Source organism: Pseudorasbora parva, chromosome 16 (genome assembly GCF_024679245.1).
Source record: "Pseudorasbora parva isolate DD20220531a chromosome 16, ASM2467924v1, whole genome shotgun sequence".
Classification (NCBI taxonomy): domain Eukaryota; kingdom Metazoa; phylum Chordata; class Actinopteri; order Cypriniformes; family Gobionidae; genus Pseudorasbora; species Pseudorasbora parva.
Window position 1 is genome coordinate 41,823,632 of NC_090187.1, and position 27,459 is coordinate 41,851,090.

The following is a 27,459-nucleotide window of genomic DNA, read 5'->3' on the forward strand; positions in this document are numbered from 1 at the left end:
TAATTTATGTATTTTTTTTGGCTGGGCAGTATATTTTTTCACCGTACATACTAGATTTTTTTCTTTTTCAAAAACCCAGTGACCTGCCTATATAGGCACTGGTCACACTGGTCAACAAATGTCTGAGAAGTGAGGTATTGTAATCTGGTGATTGTTGGCATTGTTTGCAGTCTTTCAGAGTAGTGCAAAGTAGTTTTTGGACACAACGTGCTTACAGTCATAAACAGGGATGTGCCTGAAGCCAAATAAATTATTCTGAAATGCACAGATAATGGCTTAGAAAATCAATAATGAATTCTACCAAATAAAAGAAAAAATATTCCACAGTGTTTGCTGGATGACTGGTGAGCCAGGGTGTAGTGTCTCATAAATCATACCTTTCAACTAAAGCCTTATTCACACGGGACTAGTTTTTAAACTTCTTTAAAAAGGCTGGACTTATTCTGCCATATTGCAAGTTGTGTGAGCTGTCTCAGGGCATTATGGCCCTGTTTACACCAGAGGCCTTTTGGTCGATCGGATCACAAACGGACAATTATAAATACAGGTCTAAAATGTTTTGAGCTTGTCCTCTTTCAACCACTCTTACAGAGGCAGACGAAAACGCATTCAACTTTGATTGCTTTCGTAATGTAATAATAATAATAATAATTCATTACATTTATATAGCGCTTTTCTAGACACCCAAAGCGCTTTACATATAGAAGGGGGGAATCTCCTCAACCACCACCAATGTGCAGCACCCACCTGGATGATGCGACGGCAGCCATTTTGCGCCAGAACGCTCACCGCACACCAGCTGATTGGTGGAGAGGAGACGGAGTGATTAAGCCAATCAGGATATGGGGATTGTTAGGAGGCCATGATGGACAGAGACCAATGGGCAAATTTGGCCAGGATGCCGGGGTTACACCCCTACTCTTTATCGAAGGACATCCTGGGATTTTTAACGACCACAGAGAGTCGGGACCTCGGTTTAACGTCTCATCTGAAGGACGGTGCTCTTTGACAGTATAGTGTCCCCATCACTATACTGAGGCGTTAGGACCCACACAGACCACAGGGTGAGTGCCCCCTGCTGGCCTCACTAACACCTCTACCAGCAGCTACCTGGTTTTCCCATTTGGTCTCCCATCCAGGTACTGACCAGGCTCAGCCCTGCTTAGCTTCAGTGGGAAACCAGTCTTGGACTGTAGACACTCATGTAGTCGCAATGTATTCAAACAGTCACTAAAGACCGTCTACTTGCCCCCTACTGACCTAATGAGTAAAAATGAGCTAGCCAGATGGGATTTAAACTTTGTCTGGTGGACACCTGACTTCGGTTTGAAGACCAAAAACGTACCAAGCACAATGTTCTCTCACTATTCCTGATTTCTAACACACACTCACCATTCAGCTGGTTTTACGGCTTTAAGAGCAGATACGAAAGCTGATTCTCTCTGTGTGTTTCTCCGTCATCTATAGTTGCATTCATATGTAAATTGCATAATCTTATTTTGTCCATTAGATTGAAAGATCTGAAAAAACCCAAACATTTACCCGAACCCTAACCGCTTACAGAAATCAAGACAGAAGAGGTTGAAAGTGGATAAAAGAGACGGATTAAAACACCAGGTGTAAACGGGAATGTGTCTCTCTCGTTCACTTGTGATCCTATCGACCAAAACGCATCTTAAAACCAGGTGTACACATGGCCTATGAAACTGTAGCAAGAAATACCAGTGATGCTGCCTTGTAATTGATCTATTCTAAAATGTTCTTCATTTTGGGAGTTGTGTAGTTGTGAGGCACTGTCTCTGATGCCGTAAAATTGTCTTCATTGGTAGTTGACAAGTGTTTGAACAGAGAAACACTTGCTAAACATTCTTTTTATGTGAACATTGAATAATAATGCCAGACGGGCTAATTTCCTGTGGAAGACAAAACCGCCGCCCGCCCCTGCCTTGGGCCCTGCCGTGGAGCGACTCGAGGGGGCCTGTTGTTTTTAGTGCTCAGAAATCACATACCTTTGTCAAGCCAATTAACCCAGAAAGAATTTGACTTTGAGAGAGAGGGGAAGTTACGAGAGGGTGGGACAAAGGGAGAGAGAACGTGAGCGAGGGAACAAGTCTGCTGGTAATCATGCAAGAGAGAAATACCTCACAAGAATGAGCGATATGAGGGGGCAGAAGTGTAGAGGTCAGGGGCTCCACAACCGTGTTGTGCATTATAATGTGTAATTTGTGTTTACATGCTTATATAGGCCCCTGTCTCCCTTCATTGTATTGTATGGCTGATGTATTGATGTTCCCTTATTCCGGGAATGGCGTTTGCAGTGCCCTTCGAACTGAACATGTTCTCTCCCTTCGGATTGGAATCTCACTTGAGAAGAATAACCTGTGAAGTCCACTTCAGAGTTTCTCAGAAATTGCTTACTGCACCTTTAAATGAGACCTTTAATTTGTACTATTAACTCTTTCCCCACCAAACATAGAGACAGTGCGTATTTAGGCCACGCCCACACTGGGGGGGGGGGGGGGGGGTGTCAATCCAACGCTCTCTATTGACTTTCTATTGCGGGAGGCGGCCTCCTTGTCATTTCTGACTTATTACAAAAAATCGAACAATGTCTAAAAGCTGATATGTGACGAGGTGTACAGCAAACAAGCTAAAAAAACATAACTACATTTTTATAAGCTATCGACCCCAAAAAACGAGCGTTTAAGGAGACAAAAATGGATACAGGCAATAAGACGTGAAGCTTCAGCTGGAAGAATGGGTCAATTTTGGGATCCTGACACTCAGAGATGGGCATAAATACATGGAAATGTATTTAAAATACAAATACTAAATACTGTGAGGAAAAATGTATTTAAATACAAATACAAAATACTGTGTGGAAAAATGTATTTAAATACAAATACAGTATTTTGTATTTTGAAAATACACCAAATACATGTGAAATTGGCAATTCAGTGAAGGTATCCATATTAGGCTGTAATCTATCTGGGCCTATTCTGAATGCCAAAAAGCATTTAGATGTGTGCAACTGCTTAGAAACTTTCGTTTTCAATTTGAATTTGAATTTCCTTTAGCAGCAGTTATAATAACACAAATTACGTCAATAACTCATTCGCCCTCACTTCTTTTTCCACTCCAACATTCCAATTATTCCTGCCCACTAAAAGCTGCACAGATATATGTGCTTACCCCAATAGGCCTATCTATGTAAATGATTTAGAAAAAGTTCCATCGATTCACATTTTATATTATTGCTACGAATCTACAATATGTATTGTCATATGATATCACTCATCCCTAACATGCAGTAACGTTAATACTTCAAACACATTTGACAAGCTACTTTAATCAACAAGTAGAATTGACCATGACATCCTCACCTTATTCCAACAATTTTGTAAAGTTGCCGATCCAAGGCTGGGTTGTACTAGCCTAGAAATCTAGACGCACCCTAGCGGCAGCAAATCTAATCTGCCACGAGTGCCGTCTAGCAACTCTCAATACACTTCTGAGCTGTAAAAACCAAACTCTGGTCGGGCCAATCACATCGTGTATAGAGTCGTTGGGCGGGGCTTAACATAATGACGGCAGAGTTGCGTTTGCGTGCTTCTAGTAAACACAGACGCTGGCGAACGGCGGTCTTTCGAATCAGCTTTGGCCGCGACTCTGGAAGACTTTGAGTTAAGCTTTTCTCTGAGAAAAAAACAAAGAACGGCACTGAAGTCATTCTTAAAAAGGGAAGATGTGTTCGGAGTTTAGCCGACCGGCGAATGTTTAATCTATCAATGAGCTCCGCTTCACGTTGCTCTTGATGGTTGTAGCGCTATCCTATCGTGTGCAGAGGGAGTTTGAAAGAACCGTTTATCCGCCCCTCGTATTGAGCTGTCTATGGTGAGTTTCCAGACCAAACATCTTGATGTGGGTCTGGCTTGTCAGGCTAGGGTTGTACAGCTGCGGCTCACCTGAATGAATGTTGGCGGGAGGGGCGTGTCTGGTCTGAACTAGTAAATGCATGAAAACAGCTCCTGATAAAGAGGTTGCCTGGCTCAAAGTATTTTGAGTATTTTGAAAATACAAAAATACTCATCTTAAATGTATTTAAATACAAATTACATTCGATTTTTTCCAAAGGCTTTAAAATACAAAATACAAAATAGTATTTTGTATTTCAAATACGTATTTTAAATACATGTATTTGAAATACTGCCCATCCCTGCTGACACAGTATGCTTCAGTATGCCTATGTGTGCAGTAAACATTTAGTCATATATCCAAATGTCAGTTTTATATATTATTTTTCCTGTCGCTGATGAATTTCCCCTCCAGTGGGCGTAGTTCTCAGAGTAACATAAGTCGCGCTCTGTCTCAATTGCCTGTATCCACTTTTGTGTCCTTAAACGTTTGTTTTTTTTGGGTCAACATCTTATTAAAACTTCTGGGTTTTTGTTCCTGTTTTTTTTTTTAGCTTGTTTTCTGTACACCTTGTCACATATCAGCTTTTAGACATTGTTAGATTTTTTTGTAGTAAGTCAGAAATGACAAGGAGGCCGATTCCCGCAATAGAAAGTCAATGGAGACGGTTGGTTTGTTAACCGGTGGGCGTGGCTTTCAGATTATGACGCATGTGGCTCTGTCTCTATGGAATTTTCTGTTATTTGTGACAAAACACTTCCTTGCCAAACACAGAATTTTTTAATTTTTTCACTGTTCGACACTAGGGGGCGCTACTACGCGTCTTCTGAATGAGTTCTGAATCTGATCAAAACACATGCAAGGACGATGCTGTAAAACAAGCGGTCATATGTAAGCAGATGCATATGAAAAATAACGTGATCATCAACATTAAACATCATATAAATGTGTAGACCCAGGATGAGCTTCTGGACTGTGAAAGTGTTAGGGGTGTTGATAGACTTGATCTATTCCATTTGCGTTTGATCATCTCAGAGTCTGATCTGGATGTAGGCTTTCACAAAAACGTGATTTTCTCAGCTTTTTGTTCAAAATGTTGAAAGACTTAATTAGCGAGAATGCAGAAATAGACCCCCAGAGACACTTTCTTTTTTTATCATTTGTCAGCTTTCCGCTTATATACTTGTGTGTGTAAGTCATTTTTCTGTTTCTTCACTGTGTATGTGCACATGAATATTCAAATGAATCACACTGCGGTCAAATGCCAAACCGCCTAAAGGCTCCACAGAAACCACACAACCTTCTCAAAGAGAAAAACAACGAGACAGAAAAAGTAAGATGACGGACAGCAGAGAATGTTAAGCAGTTTCGGAAACGGGCAAAAACTTCAGAAAGATAGCCAGAACTAGATTTGAAGATTGGCATCCATGTTTTGGAGATTTATGCCATGTGTGTATGAGATTAAACCGTGTTCCTGGAGCACACACACAGCAGAGCGTACCCCTCCAGACCCCTGTCTGTCCCTCTGAGGTCATCAGGGGCAAAATGAAGCGATAATTATTGTAGCTGTTCTAATTTAGTCTCTTCCTCTCTGATGCTGGCATCACCTCAGGTGGATTCTACAGCTTCCATGGCAACACCTGCTCTCTGCAGGTGTGTAAGAGGCCGAGCCGACTGGATGAGTGTAGTTATTATGGGCTCGTGTGTGTCTGTGTGTGAACATGCATAATTGCTATATTGATGTTTTAAGAGACTGTTTTTGCTCATTGGTCGATGTGTAGACCTTGGTTCATCTGTCCGTTACAGCAGGGACGTGAAGAGATTTTTCATTAAAAAAAAGTGTGCTTCTATCTTGTTTGAAATTGCCACTTGGTGTGATGTTTGTTATCTAAAACAATGGCATTTCTAAATTAAGTGTGGCTCATCTGTCCAGATACTTTTTGGCATCTTGTAAATTGTCAATGTACTCAGAGAGTAACTTTAATATGTTTGTTTAATATGTTTAATAGGGCTGTGCGATATTGAAATAAATTTGAAATGCAATATCTTGTTAAATAATGCGATATGCAATACGATATTGCAATTAGTGTGTAAAATCTATTTAAATTATAGTAAAAACATTATTTAAAAACTGAAAATCAAACCATTCTGGGTGCATCGAAAGCATCGCTACAACTTCTGAAAGTGACCAGCAGTGTAGTTTACTTTTCTGTGTGTGTGTTGTGTGTCAGACAGCGAGACTCTTTTTAAAGGGGGGGTGAGACACTCAGTTTCAGTCAATCTCATGTCAATCTTGAGTACCTATAGAGTAGTATTGCATCCTTCATATCTCCGAAAAGTCTTTAGTTTTATTATATTTATAAAAGAAAGCCAGGCTGTACCGAGTCTTTCCGGAAAAAAACGAGCGCCTGGAGGCGTATCGAGTGGGCGGAGCTAAAGAATGACGAGCGCAAAGCGGTGACATCCTCAAGCGGGGAGAAACCCATCGCTATCGATCTCAGCTAATAGATATGATCCAGAATCAGATCCGGAGGCTGAAATAAATTGAACAGGCGAAACAGCAGCAGCAGGACGTCCGTCTCTGTGGTATGTACTGTATTTAGTGACCTGTCAACATTTGTGTGTCTTTACTCGCAGTTTATGAGGACATGATTCGGTTTATGGACTATTGTATGCGATTAAACCTTAGCAGTAGCAAGCAAAACAGTTTTGCACGTCAGACTAGTGTAACGTTATACAGAGAACAGCAATGGAGTAACCGTTAGCGCATTTGAATGATGAAGCACGTGATCGTGTCGTTTACTGATGTTAACATACGTGACGATAGCCAACAGCACAGACATTTGAAGCAGTTTTACTCACCGGCTGCTTCCAAAGCAGGAACGAACCTTTATCGCTGGGACCGCTCCGTCAAAAACACACTTCTTTGGTATGATTTGGTGAAGTCCTGTGACAGCAGTGACCGTGGAAATCCGCCATGTTGTGATGCTTCCCGTCATTTCTGCGTTCAAATCGGTTAAAATGCAGCGCTGCCTTCCCGGAATGCTATGCTGAAGCGTTGAAGTCGCTCGACGTCACCCATAGGAATAAAGTGGAGCGCGGCGCGTCATAAGTGTTCACGGACAACTGGATCTGCAGCTGAGAGTGTTTATGGACGTGCATTTCCTCTCTCGCTCCAGTCACGAGCGCGCGCACCCTACCGAGAGAAGAGCCCGTACGGCCCATACAAGGACCTTCCGCTCTATTAACGTCAAGCCGACCCATACTCAAAAAAACTCTCCGAAACTTGTGAGAACCCGGAAGGAGTATTTTTAACACAGAAATACTCCATCAAACGTCCAACATTAGTTTTTGAAACTTTGTCTATGTTTAGGATGGGAATCCAAGTCTTTAACAGTGGAAAAAGCTCAGTATGCATGAAACAGCATTTCACCCCCCCTTTAACATCAAGCAAGTCCCATAAGTAACAGTCGTGTGCCCAGATATTCTCAGCAATGCGTCGACCTAAAACGGACACTTTTCACAATGTTGAATAGCCTATTAAAATCATTCATATATTGCATGCTGTTGCGATATTTTGATATATTGCACAGAATGTTTAATATTATGGGGTTGTGTTTGCGGAAGATTGACTGATGCATGATGGAAGGTTTAGAGAGAGAGAGAGAGAGAGAGAGAGAGAGAGAGAGAGAGAGAGAGAGAGAGAGAGAGAGAGAGAGAGAGAGAGAGAGAGAGGGAAATTCCTCTCAGCGGGCTGGGAGTTCTTCCTGTTGGAATGATTTGTGTTTGTACAGGCTGTCTCAGTCGGGATATCCTCCTGTACCCCCATCTGTGGCACTCCATTTGAGTTTTGAAAATCATTAGTGTTTCTCCTTTTTTTATATATATAACTTTTTTGTCATTTTGTCTTATGTGTATTTCATATCTTTTGAAGTACTGCATAAGCTTTGCAATGTACAGCGCGGTCCAAAACACAGAGACCAGCAAACTTTGACATTGATAATGTGAACTGCTTCATACAGACGGTCCTTTCAGCTCAACAGGGTCTTTGGATCATCAAAAAAATATGCCGGAGATCATGGTCGCCAGGTTTTATTCAGTTGAGCGCTGCTGTTATTGAATAAAAAATAAATTAAAATAAATCGCATTTATTCACTGATATTAATTTCTCGGTTCAACATTCCACTCAAACTCTTTGGAGCTCACTTTATTATTTTGACAGTCATTTAATATGAGCAAGATGGACAAAGAGAGTACGAGTAAAAGAGAGAGAGAGTGTGAGTGTGTAAGGTCAATGAGTTTAAAGATGAATGCAAGTTGGTATATAGATGTTTATGGATGGATGGACAGATATTTAGAGAGGGAGAGAGAGGTTGAGTGGGAGAGAACATAAAGGGATTCTCAACAAAAGCTGCCATTAGGGGTAATAGAAGGCTTGTTCTGAATATATATATATATATATATATATATATATATATATATATATATATATATATATATATATATATATATATATATATATATATATATATATATATATACATACAGTCTTGTTCAAAATAATAGCAGTTTTTATTGCTACGTGGCAAACAAGTTACCAGTAGGTTCAGTAGATTCTCAGAAAACAAATGAGACCCAGCATTCACGATATGCACGCTCTTAAGGCTGTGCAATTGGGCAATTAGTTGAATTAGTTGAAAGGGGTGTGTTAAAAAAAATAGCAGTGTGGCATTCAATCACTGAGGTCATCAATTTTGTGAAGAAACAGGTGTGAATCAGGTGGCCCCTATTTAAGGATGAAGTCAACACTTGTTGAACATGCATTTGAAAGCTGAGGAAAATGGGTCGTTCAAGACATTGTTCAGAAGAACAGCGTACTTTGATTAAAAAGTTGATTAGAGAGGGGAAAACCTATAAAGAGGTGCAAAAAATGATAGGCTGTTCAGCTAAAATGATCTCCAATGCCTTAAAATGGAGAGCAAAACCAGAGAGACGTGGAAGAAAACGGGAGACAACCATCAAAATGGATAGAAGAATAACCAGAATGGCAAAGGCTCAGCCGATGATCACCTCCAGGATGATCAAAGACAGTCTGGAGTTACCTGTAAGTACTGTGACAGTTAGAAGACGTCTGTGTGAAGCTAATCTATTTTCAAGAATCCCCCGCAAAGTCCCTCTGTTAAAAAAAAGGCATGTGCAGAAGAGGTTACAATTTGCCAAAGAACACATCAACTGGCCTAAAGAGAAATGGAGGAACATTTTGTGGACTGGTGAGAGTAAAATTGTTCTTTTTGGGTCCAAGGGCCACAGGCAGTTTGTGAGACGACCCCCAAACTCTGAATTCAAGCCACAGCACACAGTGAAGACAGTGAAGCATGGAGGTGCAAGCATCATGATATGGGCATGTTTCTCCTACTATGGTGTTGGGCCTATTTATCGCATACCAGGGATCATGGATCAGTTTGCATATGTTAAAATACTTGAAGAGGTCATGTTGCCCTATGCTGAAGAGGACATGCCCTTGAAATGGTTGTTTCAACAAGACAATGACCCAAAACACACTAGTAAACGGGCAAAGTCTTGGTTCCAAACCAACAAAATTAATGTTATGGAGTGGCCAGCCCAATCTCCAGACCTTAATCCAATTGAGAACTTGTGGGGTGATATCAAAAATGCTTTTTCTGAAGCAAAACCAAGAAATGTGAATGAATTGTGGAATGTTGTTAAAGAATCATGGAGTGGAATAACAGCTGAGAGGTGCCACAAGTTGGTTGACTCCATGCCACACAGATGTCAAGCAGTTTTAAAAAACTGTGGTCATACAACTAAATATTAGTTTAGTGATTCACAGGATTGCTAAATCCCAGAAAAAAAAAATGTTTGTACTAAATAGTTTTGAGTTTGTACAGTCAAAGGTAGACACTGCTATTTTTTTGAACACACCCCTTTCAAATAATTGCCCAATTGCACAGCCTTAAGAGCGTGCATATCATGAATGCTGGGTCTTGTTTGTTTTCTGACAATCTACTGAACCTACTGGTAACTTGTTTGCCACGTAGCAATAAAAAATATACTAAAAACCTTGATTATTCTGGTTAGTCACATTGTACTGCTATTATTTTGAACAAGACTGTATATATATATATATATATATATATATATATATATATATGATGGATGGATGGATGGATTAGAAGAATGTTCATAACCAAGCAGAGCAACCATTGACAAGCGTAGTATTTTTTCCCCTACTAGTCAGTGGTTGCTCTCTCTGCTTGGTTACAAACATTCTTCAAAATATCATCTTTTTTGTTTAGCAGAACAAAGAAACTCATACAGGTTTGGAACAACTTGAGGGTGAGTAAATTATAACAGAATTTTCATTTTTAAGTGAATTATCCCTTTAAATGTAACTTTAAATGACATAAAGCGTATCGTAATCTGTGGACGGTATAGGACCATAAAATGTTCCTCCAATCATTGCATTCATTCCGATGACAATACAATATCCTACCAGTCTGTCATCAGTGTATGTGTCATCAGCTGCATTCATGCCATAACTACTGAAATGTGGTGAATGGAAACCTGTGAAGTTATATTCTTAAATTAAGTTTCAATAGCAACACTATCAATGGCAAAATTAACCTGCAGCAGTCAGTACAGGTCCAAGCTCTTTTAGTTGTTTATGTTTGTTATTATTGTAAAGTTTCCTTTCAGTCGGTCACATTCAACGTTACGTCCACATCACCAACGTATTGGGATCCAAATATGTCATTGACGTAACTTCTCCGTTTCCTCCTTCAGGGAACAAGGGTTACATGCGTAACCGAGACGTTACATGCTTTGAGAGATGAGGTAATTTAATGCCGTCTCTCCTAACGCTTTTGTTTGCTCGCTGCTGTGTGTTGATGTGTTTTGATTTGAAGCAGCTGTGTTTTTTGAGACAATCTGAAGGGAGGGTGGGATCTTCTGCTTTCAAAGCGATTGCTGGCCTCTCTGAAAATCGCCTACCCTACTTTTAATTGACGCCCTAGCAATCACACTGATGCAACATAATAAAATAAATTGGCAATTGCATATGATCCTACAGCCTCCCAAAGCACCTCAGCACCTCTTGCACAAGTAAAGTAGAAATATTAAAGTGTCAAAATCTATATTTGATGTATTGTTGCAATATTTGAAGCTGCTAATGCCTTACATAACTCACTTCAGAAATAGACACAGGCTTTTTATGTCTGGAGACAGAACGCTACACAGTTCCAGACTAAAACAAGTCTTAATCCTTGTCTTAACCCCCTCAGCCAAACCTCTTTATTAAATGTAACTGAATGGATGATAGATTGCAGATGTGCTGCTGCTGCTGCTATATGCATCCAGAGAACTGAATTAGAAGAGCCTGTTGGTACATTGAGAAAGTCCGGCAAGTTTCGAGTTGAGCCCCTCTTGAAGTGTTGCTATTCTGAGGAGCCGGATGCAGTGAAATACAGTGCGAGCTCATTATGAATTCACTGCAGTGCAATTGTGCCTTTTTTTGCCTTAAGTGTGAATAGAGCTCTTTCATACGCAGGCATCCAAGCGTATTAGACTGTCAAACAGCCCTGTTGCTAAAGGCTTTTTGGAAATTACAAACACAACTTCCCGTTTAGGCATGAAATTAAAGCATATGCAGATACTGATTATGTTCTTCCAAAGGGAGAGATAGGCTCTGCATATTATATGGCCTTAGAAAAATACTGTATTTATGTCTGTGGATTGAGAGCTAGTCATTATCATAGACTGTGATTGTTCATGATGGTTTTTGGTGCTGTGATTTTCCTGTAGCGTGTCATTTTTTTGATGCACAGCTACTGCAGGAAAAGAGCTGGGACACAATGCTTTTAAAATGTCAGAGGAGACACTTGACGATCACCTGTACGTACACACACACACACACACACACACACACACACACACACACACACACACACACACACACACACACACACACACACACACACACACACACACACACACACACACACACACACACACACACACACACACACACACACACACACACCTGTTACTATTGTCCTGAGTGCTAAAAACCGGAGAGTTTTGTCTCTGAGCCTTATCTTATCTGTGTTGTTTACTGTGGGACTTTCCGGTAAATGTTTGTCTTTTCGTTAATTTGCTAGTTTATTTCATGCATTTTGGGTGTGTGTGATTAGGCATGATTGTGTGAGAAACAGGCACAGATGATAAACAGGACATGATGAATTTGTGTGTTTTTTGTAATGGGACCGTCTTTGGTCTTGTTTCGACAGTTCCCACAGGTCTCAAAAATACTGCATGAGCAAAAATATAATTATAGCTTTCTGCCGTGGTTAAAGCTTTAACTAAATTAATGTATTAAAATGCTTAACTCGTGACTATATATGTTAGAAATGATTCAAATGAGCACACACTGTATAGCCTATTAGAAAACATACTACCAATAATCTTGCTAAATGAAAAACGATATTTAATATGTTGGTACTACCTTGTTTTTTTGTCATGGGATTCAAATAGTAGTATTCTTTGAAGTAATGTAACATTTTTTTTCAAAATGTATTTATTTAGGGCTGTCAGATATTAGATCTGTTAGATATTAAATACTCAATTCTCAAAGCCTTTACTGATTTTGATATTATCATTGTTTAACCACATGACAACCATAATTAAAATGAGCCTTCACAATAGATAATGCTTTACAATCACCTCTGTTAGTGAGATTCTTTTACACACACCAAAAAACATCTCTGGGTCGCTTTTGCAACATTTCAAATCCCTCGGTTCTCATTATCTCAGAAAAGCCAAGCTAATGTTGATTCTTGTTTTATTACAAGCTAAAAGGATGTTAATCTGGAGGTTGGAGATTTACCGGCTCCATGTCAACCTTTCACTTTGACGACTAACCACACACACACACATATGTACACACAATTTTTTGTTAAAAAGTTAATGCTGTCAATTTAAAGGGTTAGTTCACCCAAAAATGAAATTGATGTCAATAACTCCTCACCCTAATGTCGTCCCACACCCGTAAGACCTCCGTTCATCTTCAGACACAGTTTAAGATATTTAATATTTAGTCCCAGAGCATATGCAGTCAATACACACTAGACTGTCCATGTCCAGAAAGGGAATAAAAACATCATCAAAGTAGTCCATATGAGACATCAGGGGGTTAATTAGAATCCCTTGAAGCATCAAAAATACATTTTGGTCCAAAAATAACAAAAACTACGATTTTATTCAAAATCAGTCTTCTCTTCCGCGTTTGTTTTCAAACCTCAAATAAAGATTCAAATGGCCATGAATCAGTGAATCGATCAATGATTCGGATCGCCAATGTCACGTGATTTTAGCAGTTTGGATTACGTGTCAAACTGCTAAACTGCTGAAATCAGGTGACATTGGTGATCCGAATCATTTATATGCTCTGGGACTAAAATATAAAATATCTTAAACTGTGTCTGAAGATGATCGGAGGTTTTACGGATGTGGGACGACATTAGGGTGAGGAGTTATTGACATCAATTTCCTTTTTGGGTGAACTAACCCTTTATTATATATCCTCTTATATAAAGAGAATTTTTCACATAATAATTAAAAAGAATTAAGAAGTTAGTTTGCTAATTTGGTTGTCTTTATAATACTACACTAAATATTTTTCTTCTTATTAATGTCTTTTATAGATGAAAATACATAGCTATATTTATATTTTAATAAAGGCGTCCTTCACTAGGAATCATCATATTTAAGGTCTCGGGCATTAGCGTTTACAAACATGCCTTAGTAGTAAAATGGTACCATTCTTTTAAGTACCTTTGATTGTTTTGTTTTTTTTAAATAATTATAATGCGAATTGGTAAAACTTTTACTGAATCTAATATTTTTCTTGTTTAAATCTGCTTTAAAGTCTGGTTCAAAATCGTGACATTAATTGTGATTGACCAATAATAAATAATAATCCATTGTTTTATCATTTGCTCAAAAGAGATAACATTAAGTTCTTGTCAAAACACTTTGATAATTAGTAATTCATGACTCATTAATCACAACATGAGGACGTGAAGCTTGCATCACAGATAAATAAGCTAGTACGGAAATGACCGTAGTTGATCAGGAGCCAGAGGTGTGGTAAAGCAGGGGAACAGTGATTTAGCAGATTTCTGCTCTTGACCCGTGACAGGAGACACTCGTACACCCTTCCTGCACGTGTGTGATTCACCTATGTGTTTGTGTGCACGCCTGCCTCTGACCTTGGCACTGCCATGGGGCCATTGGCCTATTCTGTGCTGATGCAGCCTGATAGAGCGAGAGAATGGAGGAAAGAAGGAATAGGAGATAAAGTTCTGGGGAGCGGCCAGGGCTGATGTAATGGGTGTGTGTTAGTGTGGATTTGTTTTAGAGAGCTTCACTTCCTAACCTCTCTGTTCTTATGCCTCATCTCTTCCGCCAGGATGTCCCAGAGCCAAAACACAGACTGTGAGCTGAGAATATCAGCAGCTCCCTAAACCAACCCACGCACACAACACACAACAGACATTACACACACTTAATTACCAACACAAACGAGGGGCATAACACAAGTCAGCCTACCTCAAATGTTTATTACATCCAAATGCTATTTATTTTCCCATCATCTGTGCAGTTATGAGGAATCAGCACTTGTGACTGTATTATGGAATTTACCATCTTTAAAATATTACATATAAATCCAGAGCCCACATATGATGTGGTATGTTTATAGCAAATCCATGCATTTAAAGGGATATATAGTTGCAAGAAAAACTGAACCCCTTGCAGAAAATGTGAATAATACATGTGAGATCATACAAAATTGCATGTTATTTTTTAATTAGTACTGACCTGAATAAGATATTTTACTTTTTTTTTTATATATATATAGTCCACGAGACAAAAAAATAGCTGAATTTATAAAAATTAGGGTTGTTCACGAGTCCTGTGTTTTCAAAGGAAATACGATGCATTAAGTGAAAACCTTTTGACTTTGAAGATTAAGGTAAATTGTACTTAATTTGTCTTCCAGGAAACATGCAAGTATCTTCTGTTGCTTCTGAAGGGCACTACTACATGAAGAAAAAAAATTATATTTAAACAAAATAAACATCTCCATCCTGTTAAGTTTTCACCCACCCTTCTGGAGCATCAGTGAATGTTTGAAATGTGTTTGAGTCCCTCAGTCGTCCTTAGTGTGAAAAGATGGATCTCAAAATCATACAGCCACTGCTGGAGAGGGTTTAAATATGCAAAAGATGCTGGAAAGCTGAAGAATTTTTTCTAAAGAACTTTGGTCAGTTTCTATTGAACTGCTCAGGACAAATGAGAGACTCAAGAACAACCATCACAAAACACACACACACACACACAGCCGTGGATCATCAGGAACGACACACAGTATTAAAGGTCCCGCTCTTCGCGTGTTTTCGAGGCTTTGATTATGTTTACAGTGTGCAATATAACATGAGTTCATGTTTCGTGTGTAAAAAAACAGTTTTTCACACAATTTACTTATCTGTACAGCGCTGTTTCCTCTGTCCTAAAAACGGCCTGATGATTTCCTTGTTCTATGAAGTCCCTCCTTCAGAAACACGTAACGAGTTCTGATTAGGCCAGCGCTTCCCGTGCTGTGATTGGACAGCAGCTTAGCGCACTTTGCCAGGAAAGGTCCCGCCTCTTACCATAACGGGGAGATGCGAGCGCTGAATACAACAAAACCACGCCCCCTATTCTGCGCGTTCTTGTGGGCGGAGGGTTAGTCAACAAACGGTTCTAGTGACGTCATTACAGCAGGAAGTGCAGCGGTGTAGTCCAAACCGGCCGTTCGCTTTAGGCTTTATAAGGGAACTTCTGTTAAATAAAATATCTCGCTTGGCATTGAACTTTGAGCTTTATAATTTTACAGCTATTATTTATGCTCTAACAGCAACATTACACACTAACTAAAGTTTGAAAGATGGAATCGCGCAGAACGGGACCTTTAAGAATCAGGGGTGTGTAAACTTTTGAATGGGTCATTTGTTTTATAAATTCAGCTGCTTTTTTGTCTTGTGGACCATTTTCAAAAATCTTTTATGTAAAATCTTTTATTCAGAACTGTACTAATAAAAAAAAAATGTAATGATCGCTCTTATTTTGTTAAAATTATTCACATTTTCACAGATTCTGAAAAGGGTTTACATACTTTTTCTCATAATTGTATAAGGTTGAATTAACTCACTTTTTGCCATTGAGATGACTGGGAAAAAAGGTCTTATACAGTACCTCAATGACAAAAAGTGAGTGAATTCACCTCTACATACAGGATGGCTTGAATCTCTGTTCCAGTTCGTCCCAAAGGTGTTGGATGGGGTTGAGGTCAAGGCTCTGTGCAGGCCACTCAAGTTCCTCCATACTAAACTCATCCAAACGTGTTTTTATGGACTTTTTATGGTAATGCTGGTTTTTAAATCATTGAATGGATCGGCTCCAGTGTATATGTCAGATTTACTATCCATTTAAAATTCTGGAAGCTCTCTTAGGTCAACTATAACCAGAGACTGTTAAATGTTCCCTGATCTAGACTGAAACTGAAAGGGGACTGTGACTTTCCCATTGCTGCACCAAAACTTTGGTACAGCTTGCCTGTCTCTATTAGAAGTGTCTGTATTAGAACTGCCTCTACATTGCATCGAGCAAAACTCGAAACCTATTTTTTTTCTCTGGCTTTTAACTGTAGCTGATTTGTGCTGTGTCCGGTCTGTTTTGCGTCCTAGTTTAATATGGTGCTATATTTTGCTGATATAATATACAGCACCTTGGTCAACAATTGTTGTTTTTAATGATGCTATATAAATAAAGCTGAGTTGAGTTTGCTTTGTGCACTGGAGCGCAGTCATGCTGGGATAGATAAGGGCCTTCCCCAAACTGTTCCCACAAAGTTGGAAACATCACATTGTCCAAAATGTCTTGGTAAGCTAAAGCATTAAGATTTCCCTTCACTGGAAGTAAGGATCCTAACCCAACCCCTGAAAGACAAACCCATACCATGATCCCCCCTCCACCAAACTTTACAGTTGGCACAATGCAGTCAGGCAGGTACCCATCTCCTGGCATCTGTCAAACCCAGACTAAATCATCAGACTGCCAAACAGAGAAGCTTGTCCAGTGGGGGTGATCTTTTTAAACTCCATCTGGCGCTTGGCATTGTACTCAGTGACGTGAGGTGTACATGAACCTGCTCGGCCATGGAAACTCATTGCATAAAGCTCTCGCCGCTGATATTGATGCCAGAGGAAGTTTGAAACTTTTTGGCTATGGAATCAAAGACTTGTATGCATCCTCATGTGACTAGCACTCACTCGGTGACAACAGTTTTGTTGCTGCGGTTTCTAAACGCTTCCACTTTCCAATAATATTGGAAATATACACTTACAGTTCACCCCTGGAATATCTTGCAGGGAAGAAATGACATAGGGAGAGTTATGTTTTTGATAATGGCATTCTAGGCTTTGAGGCTGTTTATGCTAATTTGGAGCTGGATATCCATCTAAGACTTGTGTATGTGTGTGTGAGGGTGTCGAACACTGAGCTTGAGTGGTCTGGGTTTTATCTCATTGCAGGGGGCTGAGAAAGGGCCTCGGGGCTTGAGAGGGGACCACTGTAGGTGGACATTTTTGTTTGTGTGTCTGAGAAATCTGCCTTTGTTCTGGTTGTTTATTTAAGGGTGTGGGTGCTGTGAATGCTTCAAGCTTGTTAGGGCTCTAAGGGCATGCTGTGTGTGTGTGAGAGACAGAATGGAAAAGAAAGAGTATAGCGCTGGTTGTTATTTCTGAGTGTGATGTTGTGGAGAGCAATTGTGGAAAGCTATTACTCATTTGTGTGAGCAAGAGTGTGTGCGCTTTTACAACACAAATCATCTCTGAAATTATAAAGAGCAAATGTGGTTTTATCTCAGTGCTGTCTTTGTCCCTGAATGGGCTATTAAGGATGTAAAACATGTCTGTTTACATTGTGTAATGAATGTTAGCTTATATGAAACATTTATTGGATGCTTGGCATTAGCTAACACATACCTATCATACTGCCGTGGACATCTGAGAGTAAGACTGCTAGTTCATACATATTTATACTTCGTTTGTAGTTTTTATCCTAACCAGGAAAAACATGAGGATTTAGCATTCGTTTTTGCTCTTCACATTTTTTTTCCGCATCACCAAGCAAAACTATGCTACGCTATTATCATATCTACATTGAGGAGGGTGACCAACACCATGCATAATTACAACAATTTTTATTGAAAACCATTGTGAGTACAGACTTCAGTCTTCATCTGTGTGTGCTGTGCACCATCCAGACAACGACTCACAACGACACAAAATGAGGTCCAAACTACTGAATAAACCTTTAATATAGTAATCCGTTGGCATTATCCCACGAGAAACGTTTTAAACTGTACAAAATGTATGTTGTACAAAAATGTAGTTCATCTGGGGATCAAAACAGTTTGCTGGTATGTAACTACGCCATTCTGGGGACAAAAAGCATATTTCAACATTGATGATTGTTTAAAAGTAACAATGCATTTTGACTGAACAATATTTTTTACTAGATGCAGTATAAGTCTCAGGTCTCTCTGTAATGTGTCTTTTAAGATTCAGCTAAAAATACATCACAGATAATTTTTTACACCATGTTGTAAATGCCCATTTTTGAGTGGAAGGAAACACGTGCTGTTTTTGTGCATATCTTTAAATTCAAATGAGCTGCTGCTCCCTGGACCCATATCCAGAAGAGGACGGAGCCTGTACAGCTCATGCTTTAGATACTCTGCCAAAAACTTCAACATCTGTTTGGTTTTGATTATCATCTCTATTGAGCTCACACTCACGTCACAGTGCAGTCCTTTATCTTTATGAACAGTTATTATCTGCATGTGTTTTAAAGCCATATAGTATGAACTTCTGATGTATTGTTTTCTGAGCGAGCACACACCCGAGGCACGAGCGCACAGAAAGCCGGATTTCAGACGGAGCGGCCTTTGAGGATTACATCTTATGTCACACACAAGGTTATGTCAAAAACACACAAAGTTCACATAAACATAGCCAGTTATGTTTGTGAATGTAAATAGCCAGTAAATAAATTGTATGTGTATGATCTGTGTATTAAAGTGAAAGCAGCATCATTTACAGTAATAGGGCTGGGTATTCATTCTCAAATTCCAAGAATGAATTACACTCTAAAAAATGCTGGATTAAAAACAACCCAAGATGGCTTGAAATGACAAACCCAGATATTGGGTTGTTTGAACCCAGTGAATGGACCCATTCAAACAACCCAATTTCTGGGTTTGTCCATTTTCAACCCGACTTGTGTAATCATCCTGTTTTCAGTTAATTAATGAAATAAACGTTGTAGCGGGCCTCCCATCCAATAAATCACAATAATCATTGCTTATCTGGGTCTTCATTCAGGCCATGCAGTTAGTTAGTTTACCTCGTCTCCCGATCAGGCGTTCGTTCATCCCGTGACATCCCCATAAACTGACACAGAAACGGATACAGAAATTATTAGCTCATCTTTCAAGGTTCAAGAGAAGGGTTTGTTACCATTATAAATTGTAACAAATACAAAAGCTACAATTTGAGATTTGAAAAACGCATCATGTAAATGTTAGAGTTTAAAAAACGGACATAGTGTATGTTTGTAAGAACATTATTAATTAATTTCTATATCAAACTGCAGCAGTCACATCACGTGACAAAAGAACAAACGACTCGGACCCAAAGACTCAAGAGGTGTACTAATCATGTCACGGGATGAAGGAACAACTCATACTCAAAGACTCTTTTCCTGTACAGAACCTATGGGGTGTTGTGCATTTGGGGTCCACAGAAAATGAATGAATCACTCTCTGAGACAGTTTGTTGTTCCTGATTCAAAATGAACTGAATGAAATGAATCGTTCATGACTGACCCATTACTATGTGAGACGCCACATTGCTAGAATATACAAACACAATGCTTATGGGGATGTGGGTGGATTTTTACCATTATAGGGTGGTTGTGTACACACACTGCCGACACACAATTATGTTCAAATGAATTTTGCATAATGGGTCCCCTTTAAAATGTTTAAAAATAGTGGCAATCAAGCAACTGACATCGAGATGAATGGATATGCTAATAGATGTGGGAATGCTAATTCTCGCAATCTAGTGACGAAAATGTATATGGAAGAGCTTTTATCGTTTGAGCTGTTGAAACAGGAATATAATTATGAAGCTCAAGCTCTGTTGTGGGTGTGGCCATTCTTCTTCATCTCAGTCAGTCATTCAATCACTGAATCATCTTCTCTCAACCCTTAACACCCCTTTTCCCTCACTCGTTCCCACATTTCTCATGTCTTCTCCTCCATCCCTCACTCCTCTCCTCTGGTGGACGCTTATGAGACAGGCGTGACTGCACATCCACACTGCCTTTTAGAGTTTCGTTACCCAGAATGCTGCAGCCGTGTCATTTGCATGGCAGGGTTTGGACCTCTCACTGGAGAACGAGAGTGTGGCTTTGAATTATTCATTTAGGAGACACCGAGAGGAGGAAGAAAATTGTCCTCTTTTTTCTTTCTTTCTCCCTGTCTGTCTTTTTCTGCTCGTTGATGCTCTCGTGAATTTGTCAGCTCCCCTTTAAATCACGTTGTGATGTTATGGCCTCTTGTTCAGTGGTGTTTGAAGTACTCTATTTGTTTAAGTGCTCATTGTCTGGGGCTGATGGGTACTGCATTTAGAGGGACAGCAGACAGGCTTGGTCTCAGTGCTACTGACATTCTTTGGCTTTCTGGGTTTTCTGTTGTTTTCAGTGTCACCATCTGTTCCCCCACTGGACTTTAGAGATATATCAGGATAAAAGAGCTCAAACCATGACATCCAACAACACATTTTAGCCTAGAACCCTTTTAGTATTTACAGTGAGAGCGTGCCTGGTAAGATATAAGTAGCTACAATTTTTAAACGGTTTACTATGGATACTTTTAGTGACCCACAGTAAATTTCATCGTTTAAATGTCATTCATAACTGAATAGACAAGAAACACTTTTTTACATTTGTGACATATTACACATACTAACTAGCCTGACAAGCCAGACCCACATCAAGATGTTTGGTCTGGAAACTCACCATTGACAGCTCAATCTGAGGGGCGGATAAACGGTTGTCTTTCAAACTCCCTCTGCACGCGATAGGATAGCGCTACAACCAACCAGAGCAATGAAGGTGAAGCAGAGCTTGTTGATAGATTAAACATTCGCCGTATCCGGTCGGCTAAACTCCGAACACATCTTCCCTTCTTAAGAATGACTTCAGTGCCGTTCTTTGTTCTTTTCTCAGAGAAAAGCTTAACTCAAAGTCTTCCAGAGTCGCGGTCGAAGCTGATTCGAAAGACCGCCGTTCGCCAGTTTCTGTGTTTACTAGAAGAACGCAAACGCAACTCGGTCGTCGTCATTATGGCCCCGCCCACCGACTCTATAAACGATGTGATTGGCCCGGCAAGAGTTAGGCGAATACAGCTCAGAAGGGTATTGAGAGTTGCTAGATGACACTCGCGGGCAAATAAAATTTGCTGCCGCTGGGGTGCGTCTATATTTCTAGGCTACATACAAACAAGAGTGAATTTGTGCATAGTTTTTAAAATTAAATATTATTTGCAAAGAGTTTAAAGGGATTACTTCACAACTATATAGGCTATAATTCGACCTATTACTTATTTTAACGTTCTCATTTCTTCTTTATTCCATTAAATCACTTTAAATCCTTTAATCATTTGATTTCTTTAAATAAAGGGACCCCCTAAAAAAACACAACAAGAAACGGTGGTCCCTCAACCAAGCCCCCAATATTCAAGACATGGTTACAGCCCTTGCTTTAAGTGCAAACTGAATGTAGCATAAATTAAAATGTATTAATCGTTAAAATGTATATTGAATGGAGTAAGTTGAACTTTAGAGTGCATTTTTGATCCACATTAGTCGTACATCTTTAAATGTCATTTCATAATTACTTCTTTTGTCTTTGAAATATGGATAGTGTACTGCTGAATGAACTTACTAGAATTAATGGTAAACTAAAACATGCTTTAATGTCATTTTTATTGACACTTGTATGTCATATAGTTAAATATATTAGTATTATACTATCATTATACATTTGTAATTAAGTTGCAATTTGGTAATCATAGTAAATGTATCCAGAAGTACAGGTTTTTAAAATGCTTTTAAGATTTAAAGTACAGTACGAGTTCACATGTTCTTCACACGAATTAAACACACTTCTTGTTCACAAAGGAAGTAGTCGACTTTGGCATATAACTTGTCCCTCATTTGCTCTTAGCACTTATTGTCAGGGTTTGTAGTGTGTGGAAAAGGAGCGAGGACTCAATTGCAGGAAGAATGGGCTTTATTTCATAAAAATAAATAAAGACAAACAAAAACTACCCCAAGGGGGAAAAACAAGACTTGACTTCTCTTGGCTTGACTTGACTTCTCTTGGCTTGACTTGACTTCAGGAGCAGGGAAACATGAGGTAGGTTTGATGACGATCCAGCACAGGACTGCAAACACAAGGAGATTAAATGGGGAGCAAACAAACGAGGGTAATGGGAGAAGACAGGTGGGGCAAATGAACCAATAATCAGGAAACAAGGTGGGTGGGGTTAGACAATTGACATGAGAGCACATGGGACAAAGAAACACATGAACATGTGCTCACACCAAACATGACATGAACATGCAGTTAATGAAAACTCATAAACTGCATGTTCACACGAAACATGACAACACGAAAGCATGCAGCAAGTAAAACACCAGCTGCATGCTACACAACACAAAACACACAGACAGGACAGCGCACACACACAACAACACAGAGTGCACAAGAATGAGCGAATGCTCATTCTGTGCACTCACAACAGAAGACAAAACACAAGGAGCATGAATGTCCGAATCCCAACACAAAACCGAAACCCAACTAGACAGAAGTGCTGGGACCCAAACACCACGCCCCACATAGAAAATGACAGGGACAGAAGAGCACGCAGCTCGAGCATGCTCAAAGCTGCGCGCTCACACAAGACAAGACAAAATACAGGAGTGTCAGGACTCTGTCACCAAACCAAGAGAAAGCTAGACCGAAGTGACAGAACCCTGACACTACCCCCCATCTAAAGGGACGCCACCTGGCGTCCCCAAAAAGGGACACTAAAACAAGACAGGAACATAAGACCGACACAGACAACACAAGACAGGAAAATCAAAACACAGAGACAAAGAGAGGAGGGAGGGAGGGGAGCCAAGTCAGAGCCAGCAGGACAGCTCAGAACATCTCAAGAAGGGACGGGAGGGATGAGCCAGGGAGGCTCAGGCAAGTCTGGAGTCCCAGCAGAAGGCCAGGGCAGAGCCAGAGGGGCACACCAGGGTGACTCTGGCCAATCAGGAACCCCATCAGATGACCAGGGTGGTGCTGGAGGGACAGTCCAGGCGGGCTCCAGTGGATCTGGAGTCATGGCTGAGGGCCAGGGAGGGATGGACCAGGCAGGTTCTGGTGGATCTGGAGCCCTTGCTGAGGGCCAGGGAGGATCAGGTGGGTCTGGACGCTTGACTGGGGCTGGCTGGACAGGAGGCCTGAGCGGGACCGGCAGAGCATGGGACTTGAGTGGGGTCGGCAGGACAAGCAGATCAGACAAGACTGGAATCAGGGTGAGAGCGGGCTCTGGGACGGCCTCCGGGCAGGCAGAGGGCTCTGGGATGGCCTCCGGGCAGGCAGAGGGCTCTGGGACGGCCTCCGGGCAGGCAGAGGGCTCTGGGACGGCCTCCGGGCAGGCAGAGGGCTCTGGGACGGCCTCCGGGCAGGCAGAGGGCTCTGGGACGGCCTCCGGGCAGGCAGAGGGCTCTGGGACGGCCTCCGGGCAGGCAGAGGGCTCTGGGACGGCCTCCGGGCAGGCAGAGGGCTCTGGGACGGCCTCCGGGCAGGCAGAGGGCTCTGGGACGGCCTCCGGGCAGGCAGAGGGCTCTGGGACGGCCTCCGGGCAGGCAGAGGGCTCTGGGACGGCCTCCGGGCAGGCAGAGGGCTCTGGGACGGCCTCCGGGCAGGCAGAGGGCTCTGGGACGGCCTCCGGGCAGGCAGAGGGCTCTGGGACGGCCTCCGGGCAGGCAGAGGGCTCTGGGACGGCCTCCGGGCAGGCAGAGGGCTCTGGGACGGCCTCCGGGCAGGCAGAGGGCTCTGGGACGGCCTCCGGGCAGGCAGAGGGCTCTGGGACGGCCTCCGGGCAGGCAGAGGGCTCTGGGACGGCCTCCGGGCAGGCAGAGGGCTCTGGGACGGCCTCCGGGCAGGCAGAGGGCTCTGGGACGGCCTCCGGGCAGGCAGAGGGCTCTGGGACGGCCTCCGGGCAGGCAGAGGGCTCTGGGACGGCCTCCGGGCAGGCAGAGGGCTCTGGGACGGCCTCCGGGCAGGCAGAGGGCAGGGCAAGGAGCCTGGGCGGCGCGGGCAGGGCAAGGAGCCTGGGCGGCGCGGGCAGGGCAAGGAGCCTGGGCGGCGCGGGCAGGGCAAGGAGCCTGGGCGGCGCGGGCAGGGCAAGGAGCCTGGGCGGCGCGGGCAGGGCAAGGAGCCTGGGCCGGTAGCAGGCTCTGGGATGGCCTCCAGGCCATTTAGGACGAAGGAAGCCTTCTTCCTCCTCCTTTTACGAGAACAAAGCGGTGGTGTGGTGCTTACCGCCTCTAGGGGAGCTGCAGCATCTTCGGTTGCCTCTGGGGGAGCTGAAGCGTCTTCAGCTGCCTCTGGGAAAGCTGCAGCATTTACGGCCGACTCTCTGAGAGCTGCAGCATCTACCGCAGTAGAGGTGTCTGATGAGGCTGACACCTTCTTCCTCCTCCTCCTCTGTCTGCAGGTCATCGGAGGGCTGGGGCTTCCACGGAAACTGCTGCGATTGGACTTCACACGCTGGTGTAAATGGCAGACGAATTTCCAAAACGGCAGGTGCCCCAACCTTCCCATCTCCCAAGGGCTGAGGGGCTCTGTGAGGCAGGTGTTAAAAACCTCTTTTAAATCAGCATCATCACTGTAGTCCAGGCCATGCACTACAGCCAGAAAGTCAAAGGCAAAGTCCTTGATGTTGCGACCCTCCTGGCGAAGAGAGACATGCCTGATGACCTGGACCATCTGATCCTTCACCGAGGCCCCTTTGAATGGAGATGGGAAAAGGAAGATGCCCATCCTCTGCTGAGTCCTCTTTTTGGCTGGATCGTTCTGTCAGGGTTTGTAGTGTGTGGAAAAGGAGCGAGGACTCAATTGCAGGAAGAATGGGCTTTATTTCATAAAAATAAATAAAGACAAACAAAAACTACCCCAAGGGGGAAAAACAAGACTTGACTTCTCTTGGCTTGACTTGACTTGACTTCTCTTGGCTTGACTTGACTTCAGGAGCAGGGAAACATGAGGTAGGTTTGACAAGGAAGGTTTGATGACGATCCAGCACAGGACTGCAAACACAAGGAGATTAAATGGGGAGCAAACAAACGAGGGTAATGGGAGAAGACAGGTGGGGCAAATGAACCAATAATCAGGAAACAAGGTGGGTGGGGTTAGACAATTGACATGAGAGCACATGGGACAAAGAAACACATGAACATGTGCTCACACCAAACATGACATGAACATGCAGTTAATGAAAACTCATAAACTGCATGTTCACACGAAACATGACAACACGAAAGCATGCAGCAAGTAAAACACCAGCTGCATGCTACACAACACAAAACACACAGACAGGACAGCGCACACACACAACAACACAGAGTGCACAAGAATGAGCGAATGCTCATTCTGTGCACTCACAACAGAAGACAAAACACAAGGAGCATGAATGTCCGAATCCCAACACAAAACCGAAACCCAACTAGACAGAAGTGCTGGGACCCAAACACCACGCCCCACATAGAAAATGACAGGGACAGAAGAGCACGCAGCTCGAGCATGCTCAAAGCTGCGCGCTCACACAAGACAAGACAAAATACAGGAGTGTCAGGACTCTGTCACCAAACCAAGAGAAAGCTAGACCGAAGTGACAGAACCCTGACACTTATTGTGGAGAGATGTAGTTACTTTTCTAAGTGATCTGACTTTTTATTTGACGGACAATTAAATGGAAATTCAATTAATTTCTACAATTAAAAGCTCTGCACTGAATTATGTATGATTTATATTTTCACTCAGTAAATCCATCACAATGTGTTGTGGACATGTAGCATTATATACAACGCACTGACATGCATTTCCTTGTTTATTTTCCTTTGTCTAGAAATCGTTTTCTCTGGTGATCGAGGCTCTGGATCATGACAATGAAACATCAGAGGCAGGTATGATGATACGTGTGTGTGTGTGTGTGTGTGCGTGAGTGTGTGTGTGTGTGTGTGAGTGTGTGTGTGTGTGTGTGAGAGAGACTTGAAAATAAAATCCGTGGATCAAATGTGTCCTCACAGAAACGATTTGTAGCAATATCATAGCAGAAAGAAAGAAAGAAAGAAAGAATGAAAATAAGGACATCAGACAACCAATCTGTATTTACCCCTCATGCTGTCTTCTGGGGATTACAAGAGAACTGAGTAATGCACGGGGTCAGTCTCCATGACTCTTTCATTTCCTGTGTTGCTTTCTGATTGTTTCTCCTTATAATTGAAGAGAAGCTCCATGACTGAAAATATGCTGCTGGATTACACACACACACACACACACACACACACACACACACACACACACACACACACACACACACACACACACACACACACACACACACACACACACACACACACACACACACACATGTTGGTCTATGTGGTTTACAGGGACTCTCCATAGGCGTAATGGTTTTTATACCGTACAAACCGTATTTTCTATCCCCTTACACTGCCCCTGCCCCTAAACCTACCCATCACAGGAAACATTCTGCATTTTTACTTTCTCAAAAAAACATCATTTAGTATGTTTTTAAGGCCATTTGAATTATGAGGACATTTAATATGTCCTCATAAACCACATTTATAGTCTAATACCAGTGTAATACCCATGTAGTTATACAAATTTGTGTCCTCATAAACCACATAAACAGGCACGCACGCACATGCACACACACACACACACACACACACACACACACACACACACACACACACACACACACACACACACACACGCACCGATTATGTCCTTTAATGAATAAATTAGACACATGTGCATGCTTCAGACAATGCTGAGATACATTTAAATCATTTGGATATTGTTGCTTCGTTTTCATAAATAACTAAACTAAATTTTGTTACTCAAACATGCATGCACGTCTACTTCTCTCATCATCTTTTTCTTATTCTCATGCACATTCTGTCTTATTCTATTTTATCATAATTTTCTTTTCTTCCCCTTTGTTTCTTTTCTAAATCTCTCTTATTCTTTCCTCTCTATTAATTTCTC

At 41.7% G+C, this 27,459-nt stretch overlaps 1 protein-coding gene across 2 annotated transcripts in view; it reads left to right on the forward strand.

Moving 5' to 3' along the window:
* The window catches only part of LOC137043036 (protein jagged-1b), an 89,030-nt gene that overhangs the window by 39,975 nt on the left and 21,596 nt on the right, over window positions 1-27,459 (forward strand). For both annotated transcript variants that reach the window (XM_067419077.1, XM_067419078.1), the window contains exon 3: window positions 26,291-26,348. In XM_067419077.1, the coding sequence (XP_067275178.1) occupies window positions 26,291-26,348 (58 nt within the window). The remainder of the gene's footprint in view (window positions 1-26,290; window positions 26,349-27,459) is intronic.